Here is an 18,359-nt window from a genome sequence, read left to right as displayed (position 1 = left end):
CCAACCTTTGGCACTAGAAGTAGGTTATAGATAGTTATGTTGCTCGAGGAGCTTAGATCAAAGCCCATCTCCATTGGTTGGAGGTCGATGATTAGGCTTCCAAGGAATTTTTTAGTGCTTTGAGGGCTTGTCACTCTATTGTGGGTATTAAACACATTCGAGAAGATCAACAGGTTCTCACCAACCTACCAAATATTCTCTATGCTTTTGTGCATCATTATGAGCAAGTTTTTACTGCTCAGGGGCCCTCTATTGTGCATGATCAAGTGTTGCAAGACTACCTTGATGTTACTCCCAATAGGCTTGCTCCTAAAAAATATGCCTTTTGTGAACAAAAGCTTATGTTTGCAGACTTAAAGGAAACTATCCTATCCATGGCTGTTGACAAAGCTCTTGGATGTGATGGCTTCCTTTGTGAGTTCTACAAGATGCTTTGGGATGACATTGGCCCTGATTTACTTCAAGTTTATCTTGAAGCTTACAACTCTAATTCATTGGGCAACATCATCAACAAAGAGAATATTCAATTCATACCTAAAGCTAGAGATCCTGAAGAAATTTGCAATTAGAGGCCCATCACTTTGTTAAATGTCTCCTACAAGATCATTGCCAAAGACCTCTCTCTTAAAATTTGGCATTTGTTCCCTCAAATTGTTCAACTTGAACAAATTGGCTTCATCAAGTCCCTTTATATTTTGGACAACATCATTGTTGTCTGAGAAGGAATGGAATGGGCCAGGCAATCCAAACAACATGCCATATTCTTGAAGATTGATTTCACCAAAGCATATGACCAAATTGAAAGGCCCTTTATTTTAGCTATGCTTCAAGTTATGGGTTTTGACCCAATATTTTGTCAATTGGTGCAAATGCTTTTTGGGGATGCCTTTGCTTGCATCACCATTAATGGTCATTAGTTTGAAGCTTTTGGGCTCTTCAGATCTATCTGCCAAGGTTGTCCTCTTGCACCTTCTCTCTATGTTTTGGCAGCTGAGGGTATTGGTTATCTATTGGCCAATGCTATTTCATGAGGTTTAGTGTGTGTTATTTCTTTACCAGAGTCGACCACTCAGCTGGGTAATGGCCATTTTGCAAATGATTCTTTCCTCATGTTGATTGAGGATGAGGAGAATATTGCCAATGCTTTGCAATGTTTGGATACTTTTTGTCTTGCTTCAGGGTTGGCTATCCAATGGCACAAAACCCTTTGCTACCGACAATCTTTTTTGCTAGCCCCTCACTGGTTGTAGCAATATGGATGGAAATGGGTCCAACATGGTGAAATTTTTAAATTTTTGGGCATTCCCTTTGCTTTTCAAACATCTGCTGTGGAGTTGTGGAATGTTGCGCTTGCTTGAATTGAGAAGAAACTAGAATATTGGATCACTAAGCCCCTTTCACTTGTGGGAAAGTTTCAAATATGCTCCAAAGTGCTTGTTGCTACTCATGCATATTATTCTTCTTGTTGGGCTCTCTCCAAAGCCTCATACCTTAAGCTTGAATGTCTTCTTAGGGACTTTCTCTAAGCCTTTGATGCTATGCATCATGGCTTTCATAGAGTTGCCTAGGACTTCTGTTGTTTACCCAAGGATTCTAGTGGTCTTGGCTTGCTTTCCACTTGCAAGCAGGGGATAGCCCTCTATGCCAAGTGGGTCATATGGGCTCTCACTGGAGATGAGGCCTAGAAAATTTTGTTACGTCATTGCATTTCTTCAAGTTTTCTAGTTAACCGACCGACCTGGAAGGGGATTGGTTTTCAAACCCTTCTTGTGACTTCTAAACCTATTTAGATTCAGACCACTTTTGTTGCTAAGAGCATTTAGAAATCTTGGGAAGCCATCAAACCTTAGTTTCATTGAGTTGGTAATGGATTCAAAGATGGGCTCTCGATGAACCAACAAAACTTTTGGTGGTCACCCTTGTTTGCCACTCAAGGTGTGCCTTTAGCCAAGATTCAAGGAACCAGTGCTTTGCATTTATTTTGTAGGGGTATTAAAACACTCAAAGATTTATTCTCTAGGGTTACAATGAGTCTTCACTCATAGGAGGATTTACATGTGCAGTTTAGGCTTATCCATCCAGATCGACAGACAATTGATCTTTAGTTTCTATGGTTCCTCCCAATTTGTTACACAAGCTTGGAATTCACTCATCCTGCCCTTGGTGGAAAGATTGGAAGTGGTACCCTGCCACTCCAATGACAAGTTACAAGCCTTGGCTAGGGTATCGGTGGTTGGTGTCCCATCTTTTGATAGTTGATACCCTCAATCAGCATTGGCATTTGCATTCTTCGCATAAGACTTGGAGTCTTAGATTTGCCACTATTTGGCATACCATCACAAAGCCAAAGATTGCTCACTTCGCCTAGTGTCTCCTTTTCCAAGGCTTGCCTTTGGGTCCTCGGCTCTGACATTTGGGAGTTTCCGATCCTAGATGCCCTTTCTGTGGCCAGACTAAAAGGTTTATGCATATTTTTTAGTTTTGCAGAAGAGCTCAGAATTACTGGCTCTAGATTTTTGATTTTTTCAGGCCTTTTCATCCAGAGGCCTTCACTTGGCATATGGTGGTTCTAGGTGATACTCCTAGACTCCCTTTTAGATATGCCCAGATTTGGCATGCTTTCAGAATGGAGATATTGTTAGCAATATGGAAAGATCACAATGATGTTTTATTCTCTCATAGCTTTCTTCATATTTATGTTGCAATGTACTCTAAAGCACGTATATGTAATAATGTTATGATGCAGATTCAAGTACAAACTGACAAAGTCGTGCTAGAAGTGGCTCACATGTAGGATCTACTTGCTCACTAGGGAAATGCCCCTTGTACGGTTGCCTGAGTCCTTCTGGATGCTTTAGCCGGTGACCGTACTGCTTGCAGTCACCAGAGAGGCTGGAGCAGTTCTGCTCGCCGCTTGCAGACCCTCAGGTGGCAGCCTCGTCATTGCTTTCCCAGTGGTGGCTTTTGTGGCCGTTGCCGCTCGATCTTGCCTCCTTGGAGGATAGGCTTGGGTTGGTCCTTGGTGGCTCCCCCTGCTATCGTTGATACGGGTTGGTCGTCTACTCACTGTGACCCCAAGTGGGCTTTCCCCCAATTGGATTTAGCCATTTCTCCTCTTAGGGCCAAGGAAGATAAAGACAAGGATGTTGATAAAGAAGCTGCTATTGCTGACAGTTGGGCTCCCCTTGAGCCAACCAATAACCCCAAGGATTTCTAGGGTTCTGATGACAAAGACCCTCCTTTGGCTGGCATTGCTCTTGCAACCTTTTTTGATGAATAATTGATCTCCGGCCTTAGGCTGTTTAAATTCGTGAGGTGATCATGTATCCCCTAGCCCCTTTTTTGTGAATATGTATCTTTAAATTTTAAATTAATGGAAAAGGCCTATTCATCAAAAAAGTGTGATGAAAGAATGCTAAAAATTGGTGAAGAACTAAATGGCACTTCGTTTTGAGTGTGCAATATATAAAAATATTCATAGACTATATCAAAGGAGAAATTTATTTAAAAAGACAAATTCTCTTGTACCCTTCGTGATTAAAATCGACTCCCAAAAAAGGACGAACAACAAGACTATTAAATTTATGAACATCATTCCAACTCGTTCATTTAGTTACCCAGATTTATGTATAAGGGATTTTTTTTTTTTCTTTACAACGTGGAAAGTAGTTTCATAATCTGACGCAGACGTTTATATTCCAAAACTTATTTTTTTCATACGTCAAGCTTATGTGAATTGTGCGGGCGGAAAGGGTTTTCGGCGGAAAGCCGTGGGTCGACCAATTTAAATTCTGTAGCTTTAAGAAACCAATGAAAACCATTGTTTCTTCAGCATGGACAACCATCCAAGTGCCTTCAACCCGGTTTGTGTCTCTTAATAGCAATCATTATCTTGTCTTCACAACTGGAACTTCAAATTTATTGATTCCGAACGGGGCCCTAAAAATGCTTAACGAGCTTCAATTCTTTCGGTGCAGGATACGATCAATGAGCTTTTCAAGCTGGTTTGGACACAAACCAGCAAAGGTAATGCTTCATTTTATGTAGATTTTTTACCCCTCTCTGTAAGCTCTCTTCATATGGATGTTAATGAAACTGGTAATTAGGCATATATGAAATGAATATCTCTCTCACAAGTTCACATTGCTATCATCCTTATCAGAACGCGCTCAAAAGGGGGAGGGAGAAGCTGAAATAGAGGTATATTTGTGTGATCTCACTTACCATGTGTTTTCATGCGGCTGCTTAAGTGCATTTTGTGCTTACATTTAAGCAGTTTAGTGTTCTCATGAAAATTTAAAAGTGTCTATAAAGGATGATTTAGAATCTCTAGCTATTTTTTGGAGCGACTATTATTTAGCAATTGAAAATAAGCTATGTCAAAAGAGGAGGGGCTGAAAATAAGCAATCACTGCTTATAGCCAAAAACACCACGTGGGTCCACAAACTTTTTCCTCTCCTTTTAAAAAATATTTTATTTCTAATTTCATCTTTATAAAAATATTATCTAATTAATTAATTCAGAATTTAAGTTCCTTGTTTAAAAATATGAAGCAAAGCATACATTCATTGGGCCGCAAGTTCCACAATTATTTCCTATAATTGTTGAGCAGCCACTGCTTACCAAAATAAGCTAAGCAGTGGCATGAGAACATGCTCTCTCCTTGGGCCTCATAAATTGTCGAATATATCTATGTAAAACAGAAAAAATAACAAATGAAAACGTCCGACCTAATTTACACGTGCATTGTATTTGGACATTCGGTCCTACATGATATTGTTCGTGGAAAAATTGGATGAGTTTCCTTAGAGAGGGAGCCTTGCTCTTTGATCTTTTGTTGTAGATTTACACAGTTTTAATTGCCACACTAACATGTTCTACGGTTAGTCAGCTGGCAGCCTCTGCTTGAGAGAGACCACCATAAGTTAAAATTAAGTGCCTTGCCAAAAACTCCGTTTTGGTATTCTGTGTTGGATTCCATGTATGATTATTCAAGTCTTCTGCAGTACAAAATTTGCCGTAGTGAGCAGGGATTACAAATGGGCACAATATTTGGTTCCTTATACACAAGTTGGGTCGACCATGTTTATGCATAATATAGGGGTACCAAATATTTTACATCTTCTAGCGACCCTGTATATATATGATATAGACCTACCTTTTGTACGGATGATGTAATACAGTAATAACCACCTTCAAATAGTTTTTTTTCACTGATAAATGAACAACATAAACTTGCCAAACAAAGGTACTCTGCTATTGTGAAGTTCTGATATGAATAATCAATGCACATCAACCACTGTACAAATTTTTTTTGATGGAAGATTATTCAAAAGCAGATATCTACATTGATTTACTGGCCGAGTTGCAAAGACTGGCTGAGTTTTCTGGTGTGGCGAGTTTTTATGACTTCTACTGCACTGAGTTTTGCCAAAAACTCGGTCTTAGTTTTATAACAGCGTTTAAAGGCAAAAATTGGCCCAAATTAATTTCATTTTTGATTTCTTCGCTTGTATTTTGCTGAGGGGGAAACTAATCATTCAAACAATTGCAAACTGATTTCTATCATTTTGAAGCAGATTTGAAGGTCTATAAACTAGGAGAGAAGGGCAGAAACTAAGAAAAGGGAAGAGCTTCAGGAAGATTTCATACAAACGTTTTCCTTTTGGGATGAGAACAAACAAATCGATGAGACATTGAGAAAAATCAAGATCATATTTGAATTGGTACTAAAAAATGGGTTGTAACAAATGGATTTTCATAACAAAATAAAGGTGATCTAGAAAGAGTTTTCCTCAACTAATTATTGAACAAAATATATTAAATTCCTTTTCATGAGACATTAATTGCTTTTAACTACCAATGATTAACTGAGATAACAAAACTCAACTGAAATAACTATAACAATGATCGATTGAAATAACTGTAATAGTGATTAACTGAAATAACTATGATAATGATCAACTGAAATAATTGTAACAATGATCAACTATAACAACGATCAACAAATATAACTGAAATAACTATTTACTATCTTTCCTTGCATACAAGTAAAGTAAATGCATAACATGAAATAGAAAGAACATACAAGAAGTATTTGGTGAGTCTTTAATTGGTTGTGCAAGCCTCGACTTTCGGTAAGAGGAGAAGCATTGACTTACACTTAACCTCCCAACTTCGGACCATATTCATCCCCACACAATCTATTGAATAGAAAGACCCTCCCTACCCTGGGATCAGGCTTGAGATACTTTTAGTCCAACCACCTGAGCATTCCGGTGTTTAGAATATCCGCACAGTTATGGACGAACATGTCTGAATAACTGGCACTATTGACACCAAGTGATCATAGATGGCAAACATGCCTTTAACTATTTTGGCGAAGGTTTTCTGATAGGTTCAATGACCCGATCACCACTGCTCGACTTGACAAGGAAACAATAGTATGAACAAGCATGAGCTATTAAATGAAATTAATTTAGAATTGTTATGTCATGTCTGACTTTTATTTCAATGTTATTGCAGATTCCATCTCACTTCTTCACCTTTTTCATGACTATACAGCCTGTGAGTCCCAGGTGTTTGAATCTCAGAGCAATCGGCTCTATCTGTTGGTCCTCAACTGATATAAGAATATTATATTTTTCCAGCTTATCACATTCTGTGATTTGAGAAATGTAACTTTAAGACTTGCAGAATAAATATCATTTGATTATGACTTTCAACGGCATAAATAAAATATGATATCATGTCACGGGTACTTGGCTTTTATTCATCATAATTAGTTTTGTCCTAGAGAGGGACTAACTGATGATATTTTAAACAAAGATGATTTGCATCCTAATCTGGAGCTGTAGCTTATTGTTATAATATTCAAAAGGCAGTAATATCTGATAATAAAACATATATAACTTGGTAAAATTTGGAAATAAAATGTTGTCTTGTTGGACACTAAAAATTAGCTCCTTCACGAAATAAATCTTTAGGTGCATATTTCAGTGTGATTATCAATCACGTCTTCTGCAAAATATCAATGAAAAAGGCAAATCATTGCAAGGAAAATGCAATAGTTATTAGGTGGTATATTGCAAGGATATCGTGTGATATATGCAAAGGTATTAGGAGATATGTGAAAAAGAAATCGGGTGATATGTTATATGCTCATGGTCTCTCTCACCTTAATAATATAAGAAGTATTCAAAGTCTCTTTGGCTTCTAAGAAGCCGTAACTTATAAAGAAGAGACTTGGCTCTTGATCGCCAATAAAATATGCCAAATGTGCATTTCGGTTTTAAGCAAGAAATTGAATAAATATGGTAAAAGATTTGAAGGTTATAAATCAAGGATAATTATAATATATATCTATCTACTTGCACGTAGATGTACTTATGAGGTGGCATAATATTATTTATTGTGTCACTTTTATTCCTATATCTATGTGTACATACATAGTATACATTATAATGATGTGGTGGACAAAATCAATCAAAAAGCATTTGAGGTACGCATTATTTTTAATTAAAATAATTAATGCTTTAAATGTTTATTTAATAGCTCATGCGGGTCCATCGATTGTATCTTGATGTTCAAGTCACTAGGTCTTTACCAAGGCAATTAAAGGTCATACCTGTCAACCTGATAATTGGACTAAGCTACTATCCCATTCCGTTGATCCCGTTTAGCAATGCTTCTCCCCTTCATCTTCTCTTGCAATCACCTGTGCAATATTTCCACAATAATAACAAGTTCCATAATAACATTTAATATAGGTAAAGAATTTAATTCTTAACCATAATTCCAAAATCAAGCAATTGCTAATCATCACGTGACAAATAATGGATAACGACCATCTTCATTAAACAATTTACATAATGAATACAACGGATATATTTAACTACCCTCTTCACACGATTATGAAAGAAAAATCCATTCAATCTAGCAGCTATAAATAAATTTAAAATTAGGTCAAAATTTGGGATGTAACATGGGTACTTAGAACCTAATCTATAACCCCACAGTTAGTGACTATTGAAGTTAGTAATAGAGTGGTTGGACAAACATGCAAAACCAATAGAGTGTCGATGTTACAAGATCCACAAAATGGAAGAATCGGATACAAAGATGGATATTAAAATAGGAGGAGAATGAGGATTAGAACTAAAGAGGGATTTTGGTAATAATTATTACAATCAACAACTCAATCTCTGGGAAGAAAACATTGCAACATCAGAAAGCCCAAATATCGCGAAGATACAGGACTAGTGAGAAGAGCCAATTGTTTCCTTTGTAATTTAACCATTGACAAAAAATGAAGACATGAGTAAAGGAAGTGCTAGGTAAAATGTTAGCGGCTGGTATTATCAAACCAGTTGAGGACTCTTAATGGATTAGCCCCATGGTATATAGAATACGAAGACATCGGAGATCCAAATGTGTGGACTTTAGGGAACTCTATAAAGAATGCATACATGACCCCTTCCCTACCCCCTGCACAGAGGAAATCTTAGAATTTGTTGTTGGAACAGAGATATACTCTTTTACTGATAGATTCTTTGGGCATCATTAGGTACACATAAGGGAAGAAGACCAGCCCAAAACCACATTTACCACAGAATGGGGGATCTTTCATGTATATTGTAATGTCATTTGGCCTTGAAAATGCCCCTCCTTTTTTCAGCCACATCATGATCAATACTTTTAAAGACTTCATTCATGACTTTGTAGAGGAATACTAGGATGAATGAATCGTTTATGGATTCGTTGAAAATTATTTTCAAGCATTCTGGATAATGTTGGGGAAATGTGGAAGTATGCAAATCTCTCTTAACTTAAAGAATTGCATCTTTGCTATCCCCTTCGGCACCCTACTGGGACATACCATTTACAAAGAAGGATTGATTTGAGAGCTAATAAAGATCACTCTAATAATGAATTTCCCACCACCAAAAATAGCTCTATTAGTAAAGACATTCTCAAATATACTGGAGGCCATATAAGATTCATCAAATGTTATGTTGCCAAAGTTACACCCTGGAAGAATTACTTAAGGACATAGAAACTAATAGAGCCATTGCATGGATAGAACAATGTCAACAATCTTTGATACCCTCAATTTTTTTAATTTGAATCCCACCATTCCATGTTCACGGTGCATCTGGCATAGGCATAGCCATAGGGGCAATTCTAGCACATCCTTGGGGAAATAAGGACCATCTAGTAGCCTTTGCAAATAGGGAACTTCTCAAGTAGAAAGAAACTATACAACTACTAAAAGAGAAGTCTTATCTATGGTATACACCCAACAAAAATCCTGACACTGCTCGATATCTACCCCCTTCACAATTTACGCTAATCACAAATGACACAGGTTTTCACTAAACAAATTAATGATACAAGAGAAATGCGCATATGGCTTCTTTAGTTCCAAGAATTTAATTTTGCAATAATGGTTAACACTAGAAGAAATAATTAGCGACCAGACTACTTCTCAAGGAATGATATTGATGAGGAACTTGAAGAAGATCTACTTGAGACTTATCTATTATAGATTACAATAGTTTGATAGAATTACACAATGTGGTTAAGCTACCATCTATTGGAACATATTCTTTGCAATGAGCACCCATGACTAACTACTACTACCGAGGAAGTCTTTACCATACATTATGATGAAAGTAGCCTCTTATTAAAAAGGTAGGGACAATGTACTTTGGAGAGTCGTCCATGCACATGAGAGGGAGTAGAGTTTGAGAGAGGCTCATGAAGGAATACTAGGAGGACATAATTGTAAAGACACTATAACAAGGAAGATACTACTACCTAGGCTATGGTGGCCTAGCATTTACAAAGATAGTAAAAATTACACTAAGAACTATGATATCAACCAAAAAATTGTGTGACCCATGACCAGGGATGAGATGCCACTACAACTAGTATTGACACATAAGTTCATAATCAATTTGAGAAATGAGCAATTAATTTTATTGGCCTCATTGACACCCCAAAAAAGCTGTCCAAAGCCATATTTATTATCAATGGAATGGATTATTTCACTAGATGTGCAGAAGTTGAGCTAACCAAAGATTATACTGCATATATTGCTGCTACATTCTATATGACAATATCATTACTAATTTAGATGCCCAAGTATTACATGTGAGCAAGGTAAACACTTTGTCAACAAAAAATAAAGGAGTTATTGAAAAATTTCATGATCACCCATAATTGGAGTACTCCCTACCACCCACAAGCAAATGAATCCCTAAATGACTTTTTTTTGAAACAACATGCAAAAATGTGCAATGCTAATAGAACTAATTGGGATATAAAGATATCGAGAATACTTTGAGCCCACCAAGAAATCTACAAGAAAGCTACAACACACTCCCTATTTGGCCTTGTTTACGGCTTGGAGACCTTCCTACCTATCAATATCATTGTCAACAACCTCTAGATAGCAGTGTAACTTCTACTTACTAATGATGCATCTATAAAGCATAAATTAGAAAGAGTTAGACAACTGAGAGGAGGATAGACAGGTGACACAAGGCCATCTCTTGGTAGAATATAGGCGACAAAAGGACTGGCATGTTAGAAACATCAACAAAATAATTTTAGCTTGGAGATGCAGTACTGCTACATGAAAAGTTTAAGAAACAGGGAAAAATCAAAGTTCGGTGACTAGGTCCATACAAAATAAATTATATTCTAGAGTCCAAGCCATTTGCTTGGAAGCCCTAGATGGGAATATTCGACAAGGTTATGTCAATGTTGCATGATTGAAACGTTACCAACATGATTCTAGATTGAGTTGACTTGAGGGCAATTCAAGGTTTTGAAGATGGGATGATGTTGGCCAGAAAACAGCAGACAAACATTGGATAGATAGACAAATGAAATTTTAATGTCCGCGAGGCTAAAATTAGCCTGTGGGACACAGAGGTCCAGAATAGGAGCTCAGAAAGATACAAGATAGCCTAGGGATTTTTTTTTTTTGATCGGTAATAGTTATTAATATCACAGGTCGTACTTTGAAAATGGATAGCCTAGGGATATTACCTAAGGGTCACACACCCTATTATAGCTATATAAGAAAATAGCAAGATCTCTTCACCAACAATAGAGATAGAGAGGAATGATAGAAAGAGATCTGATATACGAGGAGATATGAGAAATGTAATGAATGCCTATTGGTATATGAATATAATTAATTGCAAGTTCAGATCTATCATGTGTAAATGGTAGTTTATTCTAATATACCAATAGTATAGGCTCTGTAATATCTTTCCTTGTTGCCTCAATAAGACTAAGTTGGGTATAAGACTACAGCAACATAAATCCTTTGGGTATAGAACTCCGGTTTGTTTCCCTTAGATTTCTTGCTAACAGGATATTACAAGAAATCTTGGAATGGGTGGTTCTATCAACCACATCATTAGGGAGAGCATTTGGTAGTTAAGACTCCTTTGTTGGTTTATGGTGAATGATTAGGCAAGTACTGTACACTTGCCATTTATCGTGGGGTACGATATAACAACCCGATCTTTTTTTGGGTTAACTCGTCAAGCATTTTGTGTTGATTTGTCAAGTATTTTTTAGGGTTTAATTGTTAACCGATGTTTGTAAACTGCCTAAAGGACTATAAATAAGCTGCGGTGTAATTTAAAATGTATTAGACTGTAATTTGCTCTTTGTTGGATGATAAGATTGGACTCTCTATTTCGTGGACATAGTCAAAGATTGGGCGAACCATGTTAAATATTTGTGGCTTCTTTGTGCTTTGTTTCTTTGCATATGGCTATATTTGCATGTAACTGTTAGATTTTTGCCTTCTAATCGTAACACCCTCCAAATTTGAAGCAAAAACCTAGATATTCTTGTATTTGAGGGTACAATTGAAGCAAATTCTGTAGATAATTTATTTTACCATGAATAATTTTATCAATGAGGAGATGATCAAAATTGTACTCTTGAAAGTCTTTGCACTTGTAAGTGTTGGCAAGTTTATGCACCTTGGGAGTAAAACGTGATTGGAGGAAATTCTGAACCAACTTTGGATCAATTGTTGGAAAGTATCAAGGATGAATTTCTATCTTGAAGATTTCATAGAATGGTCACAGTTGTAATGTCTTTCTCCCAAAGTTAATTTGGCATTTGCACTGGATTTAAATATGCTTAATACTAGAATTGACATAATTCGCAATATGTAATCTTATCAAACTAGATATAAATAACAATATACACTAGACACGTGACAACTGAACACCACATCCTCATGTTTCAATTAGATTACATCATAATTATAGTTTTTAAAATTTAATACAGAACTGTATCACCACGCTTGGAAAGATCTCACTCACCTTTGGAAGTATTTAATGGCATTGGCCTTCACTATGACACACTTGGAGGGTCTATATGAAAACACAACATGTTCACATTCATACAAAGCCCTACACAGGGCAATCTTAAATGTACCTTGTACTTGAGTTGGACAGTCCCATGTGCCTCTCTCCAAAGCCCATAGCCTACCAAACCGCCTTCTTCTTCCTTGAGTACTCAAATGTGCCTTGTTGATTTTTATATTTATGGCAGGATATACGCAACAATATTGTGATGTGTTGTGTTAGATGATGCATTCTCCAGAATCGTAATTAGCAAATAATTCTAATGAACATGAGATATATGAATACAATACAAATCAATAATAAGTCTAATTGATATAAGGATTTTGTTGTAATACTAATCATTGATTAGTTAATTCATGAATGGATGCTTCTAATTATATGTTAGAAATAAATACTTAACAACCACATCTATTGGAAATAGACCCATCCTTTCATAGTAATGAGATATATATGCATCGAGTAAAGATCATTTTGATTGAATTGATGACTACAGAAGAACGAGAATAAAAGGTCTGTACTCAGATCGAGTATGCTTAGCAATTTGTTATCAGAGATACACTCATTTGGTATCAACATTAATTTACATAGCAGCATGCGAGTCTCATCAAGCTCTCTGATCGAGTATTCTCAAGATATTATTACTTGGCATCAGAAATTGTCATCAGCAATCTCTATATACACTCAGAAATATTTACCAGCAGTGATATTCACATATATCCATAGCAATATACACTCAGCAATCTCCATCAGTTGAAGATACATATACAGCAGGAGATATTAGTGATAAAATATATACATATTGCAGCATACACTGATTGCATCACTAACTTTATTACGTATTGGAGATATGTTTTGCAGATCAATATTGATCTTTGTAATCAGATCTAGAGTATTTTATTAATTATGTTCAGTAATTTATTGCTGGGTTTTTAACCTTCAAGATTAGAGATTTTCTGAGGGTATCTATTGTGTCAACTTAGTTAAATTTGTATTTTGCTATAATCTGATCATAAAAATAACATGGTATCAGAGCAGGCTTAAGAAAAGTTCGGAAGATTCAAAACAGCAGGGTTGTTCTTTAAATTGCCATTCAAATCTGATTGCATATATCAATGTTAAGATGGTGAATGCAATTAAAATCGAATCCAGACTTTAGGGAGCATCAAATTTCAACTCCTGGAAGCTCAGAATCATGTTTGCCTTGGAGGAAAATGAATTTGTGGAAAAAATAATTCCGGAACCAAACGAAGAAAATCAGAAGCATCAATGGAAGAGACATTTCATCAAAGCAAAGAAAATATCTGTTGACTTTGTGAAAGATCACATTGTACCAATCAAGTTAAGATCAGCATACAACATGCCCAAGACATTAGAGGAGATGCATGAGATCAATAACACGAGTTGAGCCCTTGCATTAAAATGGATATTTACCACATTAAGATGACAAAAGGAGAATCCATCATCCCATATTTCATGAGGATTACTGAATTGAGAAATCAACTCTCCACCATATAGATAATAAAGAATTATCCACGTTGGCACTTAAAGGTCTCCCTTCATTATGGGAGTCATTTATACAAGATTTAAGTGCAAGAACAAAACTTCTGAGGTTTGATTGTTTGAAGATAGATTGTATTGAAGAAGAATCTAGATTGGTTGCAAGAGTGATAATCAGAAACACACAAAATGAAGACAATCATGTTGTTACTACTCACACTACTAAGAAGGAAGGAAATTGGAAGGAAAACTATCAAAAAAGGAATAGAAATTAAAAACCAGACCCTGCACCTAACTCAAGGAAGAAGAAGGTAATTCCTTCAAATATTTGGTGCTTAAAATGCCATATGTATGGACCAGGAGACAAATATTAATGATCTCTCAATTAAAGGGGAAGCACAATAAAATTCGAATGAATTTCTGTTCATATCTTCCCTATCAAGTTAGTTGATAGTGGAGCTTCCCAACACATTTTAGGCTATTGAGAACATCTTTCGGATTTGGAAGAGAAAGAGTCAACCTTCAATAGTCATTGGAGATGATTCACGATATTTAGTGGAAGGATTTGGTGCTACATCACTCAACCTAGAATATGGGATTTCACCTCTTGTAAATAATGGCCTATTTGTGCTAGGAATTAAGAGAAATCTCATATATATTTCATCTTTGGAAGACAACAGCTATCAAGTAGCACTTTCAGAAGGGTAAAATATCTTATGGCCAAAGAAGTCTAGCATCAAGATTACATGTGTGATTGGATATCGACATGCAAGTTTGTACAAACTTTCCATTCAACCTACTCAAGCTCTTCTTCATGACACTTCAAACTCCAGTGAGCTATGACATAGAAGATTTGGTCACTTACACTACAATGCTCTTCCATCTTTGGAGAAGATAGTTTCAGGCACACCTAAACTTATTCATGTTCATGATGGTACTTGTAAAGGTTGTGCTATGGGTAAAAATACTAAGAGCCCATTTAACAATAGTGAAAGTAGGTCTAAAGAAGCATTTGAACTTGTACATATAATTTATGTGGACCAATGTCAATAGCATCCCTAAGTGGTTTTTGTGGTTTTTTATATTATGTTACCTTCATAGATGACTACTCTAGGAAGGCTTGAATCTATTTCTAAGGTCCAAGGATACTGATGAAGTACCAAGTAGATTTAAGGAATTTAAAGCTATAATAGAAACCTCATCTGGAAAGAAAAATAAAACTTTAAGGACTGATAATGAAGGTGAATACACCTCTCATAGTTTTCAAGATTTCTGCCTTAAGATAGGAATTAAGAGGGAGTTTTGTGTCCCCTATAACCCACAACAAAACGGGGTTGCTGAGAAAAAGAATAGATCCATCATCAAAGCTGCTTAAGCCATGATACATGATCAAGATCTCTCAAATTTGCTTTGGACAAAAGCCTCTAGAACAATGTATTTTTTCAAATTAGATGTCCTCATTGGATATTGAAGAGTATTACTCTAGAAGAAGCCTTTATAGGGGTAAAGCCTAATGTCAGTCATTTAAGGATCTTTGGTTGTCAAGTATATGTTCATATACCCAAAGATAAAAGAACCATGTTAGAACCTTTAGGCAGAAGAGGAATATTCGTAAGCTACAATGAAACCTCAAAAGCCTACAAAATCTACATGCCTAGACATAAGCAAATAGAGTTAAGCAGAGATGTTAGATTTGAAGAAAATGTTGCATTCAAATGATCTAAAGATTCATCCATGGAGATAGATGATGAAGATCTAGAGACTACACAAAACATGGATATTGATCACGCCTCTGAGATTCAAAGGGAGTCCACAAAACCTGAAGGGGCTAATGATCCAACTGAGCCATTGGATCCTACTGATGGATCCATAGATATCATTGTGAATAAAAAGAGACCTCTTTGGGCAAGGAAACCTATGCACGAGGCAGAACAATTGGCAACTCCTAGATGCACTTTTATAGAAAGTAAAAGATCACATAGATTATATGTATGTTGCATTAATGTGTAATATCATTGAGATCAAACCTTCCAATGTTGAGGAAACCTCAAAACAAGTCTAGAAAGATCCTATGGATGGAGAATATCAATCCATCATTAAGAATGATGTTTGGGATATTGTATTTGGACTTGAAGGGAAATCAATTGTTTCATCCTGATGGCTATTCACGATTAAGCATGCAGTTGATGGAAACATTGAAAAATACAAAGCTAGATTTGTTGCATGTGGATTCTCTCAGAAAGGAGTAGGCTATGAAAAAAACCTTTTCTCTAGTTGCTCGATACAGTCATTAGGACCACCATTGCCATTGCAACAACTAAGGGATGGAAGCTACATCAAATGGATGTGAAAACAACTTTTCTCAATGGTGTTATTGAAGAAGTGGTCTAAATTGAGGAACCTGAAGGTTTTGTAATTCATGGGAAAGATTCTCATATGTATAAATTAATAAAGCCTTACATGGTCTTAAACAGGCTCCTCAAGTGTGGTATGACAGAATAGACTGATACTTGATGAGCTTATGATTCTACAAGAATGATGCTGATCCAAACCTTTACTTCAAAGTAGTCAATGGTGAAGCCTTGATACTAGTGTTGTATGTTGATGACTTATTTCTCATAGGGGAAGAACATTTCATCTCTAGTTGCAAGGAGTTGTCTTCAGAATTTGAGATGAAGGACCTAGAACCTGTCCAGTTCTTTGTAGGGTTGGAATCAGAGCAATTGCCTGATGGTATCATCCTAAGTCAAGGAAAATACACTATTGATATACTAAAGAGATTTGGAATGTTAGATTGTAAATCAATTTCTGCACCAATGGAAACCAACTTAATGAAGTTGAGAACATCAACATTTAGTTCAAACCTGGCAGATCCTACTGTTTATAGACAACTAAATGGGTCCTTGATGTATCTAGTTAATAATAGACCAAATAGTTGTTGTGCAATGAGTGCGCTTAGCCAATTTATCTATGAACCCAGACAGGTACATCTAGTTGCAGCCAAGCCTACCTTGAAATACTTGCGTGGTACAGTTGGATATGGCTTGAAGTATTTTTCCAGTGTGGGCTTGGACTTGTAGGGCTATACAGGTTTTGACAGGGTTGGAAGTGTTACTGACCGAAAGAGCACCTGTGGTTGTTGTTTCACTTTGGGATTTGCTGGGGTTTCCTGGTGCAGTAGGAAACAGTCACTTGTTGCTCAAAGTACAACATAAACTGAATATGTTGCAGCCAAGCTAGTGGCACGGGAAGCAGTATGGCTTCAGAAGCTCCTTGCAGGATTGTTACGACGATCATTGGATCCTACAATTATAAGTGACTATCAAGGCTTTAGGGTTGGTTTTCAAACCATCACTCCCTTTTACAGAGGTTGCCTTTACTTCTTATTTAATAAATATAATCATTCCTCTTTTTTAGAAGGGTTTTCATAAATATTCTTCAATAATACATTTTAACCAAAGGATCATATCATCCTTCATTTTTCTATCTTTGAATGCTTTCATACCTTTATTTCCACTCTAGGGAAAAAGTTCCATAACAATAATGGAGGCAAGGACTCGAAAAGCTGGTCAATGCTAACACTAATACCTTCCACGATCTTTGTAATACTAGCACTTGCACCAGAAGATGGTGCAATGGTTACGTTGATAGTCTTATATAGGTTGAATAATATAATGTAGATTACAGAATCACAAAATGTATAAATTGCCTTTATTAATGTAGAAAATCATGTATATCTAATGCCCATGCAGGAAATATATTTCTACTCTTCTCGTGAAGAATATAATGGGTGTTGGATACCTCATTGAGCATGAGCAATAAAGGTGTCCAAGAATGTTGTTTTCATTCTAATTCCAGGGGTTATGACAAAAATATATATGTTCTCTCACATTGCATTCTACTCAAAGAATAGTTATTTTGTGTGATGCTGAACTAGAAGTTACATTTAGAAGCATGCAGAACAGAGTGTGTCAATATAGTTGTTGTACTTTATGTAAAGCTGTAAACTCTGTAAAAGAGATTTTCATGCAGAATTAAAAAGTACATTAAATTATGTTTAAGATCCAAACTGTCCTTTCAAAGCAAAAATAAATCAAAATGGTTATATCCTACTTAAAGTTGTAAATGATGCTAAGGGACTCTAGATTTAAATAGAATATAATTACTGAGAAACATTTAAATTTGTATAAGCAAAGCAAATGTTATCCAAATTATTGAGTTTGACATAATTTGCTGCAAAAATCTTGGATACATTATTCTTGTTATCCTGCCCCATGAATGCACACTGGCATCATTCTAATGAAGCCAGGGTGGCCCCTACAGTAGGAGCTACTCCTTTTTGTATTATATAAAGAAAGCACCTAGTAATTTATCTCCAAATATCATCTCACAAAGCCCAGGGACTAGACTGATTATTTGTCGTTCATGTCCATTGGTCTATGTGATTGGAGAAGGCT

The 18,359-nt window shown here is 36.2% G+C and overlaps 1 protein-coding gene across 1 annotated transcript in view; it reads left to right on the top strand.

Annotated features, from left to right (window-relative positions):
- The first annotated feature begins 3,658 nt into the window (after positions 1-3,658).
- The window catches only part of LOC149579644 (centromere protein X), a 46,283-nt gene continuing 31,582 nt past the window's right edge, over positions 3,659-18,359 (top strand). The window contains exons 1-3 of the mRNA XM_089786279.1: positions 3,659-3,863; positions 3,978-4,026; positions 4,163-4,200. Coding sequence (XP_089642405.1) covers positions 3,834-3,863; positions 3,978-4,026; positions 4,163-4,200 — 117 coding nt within the window. The 5' untranslated portion in view covers positions 3,659-3,833. The remainder of the gene's footprint in view (positions 3,864-3,977; positions 4,027-4,162; positions 4,201-18,359) is intronic.

Source organism: Cupressus sempervirens, chromosome 1 (genome assembly GCF_028749045.1).
Source record: "Cupressus sempervirens isolate cs-2001-9-10 chromosome 1, ASM2874904v1, whole genome shotgun sequence".
Taxonomy (NCBI): Eukaryota; Viridiplantae; Streptophyta; class Pinopsida; order Cupressales; family Cupressaceae; genus Cupressus; species Cupressus sempervirens.
Note: the sequence above shows the minus strand (reverse complement) of the source record. Positions and strands in the feature narration are given on the sequence as shown.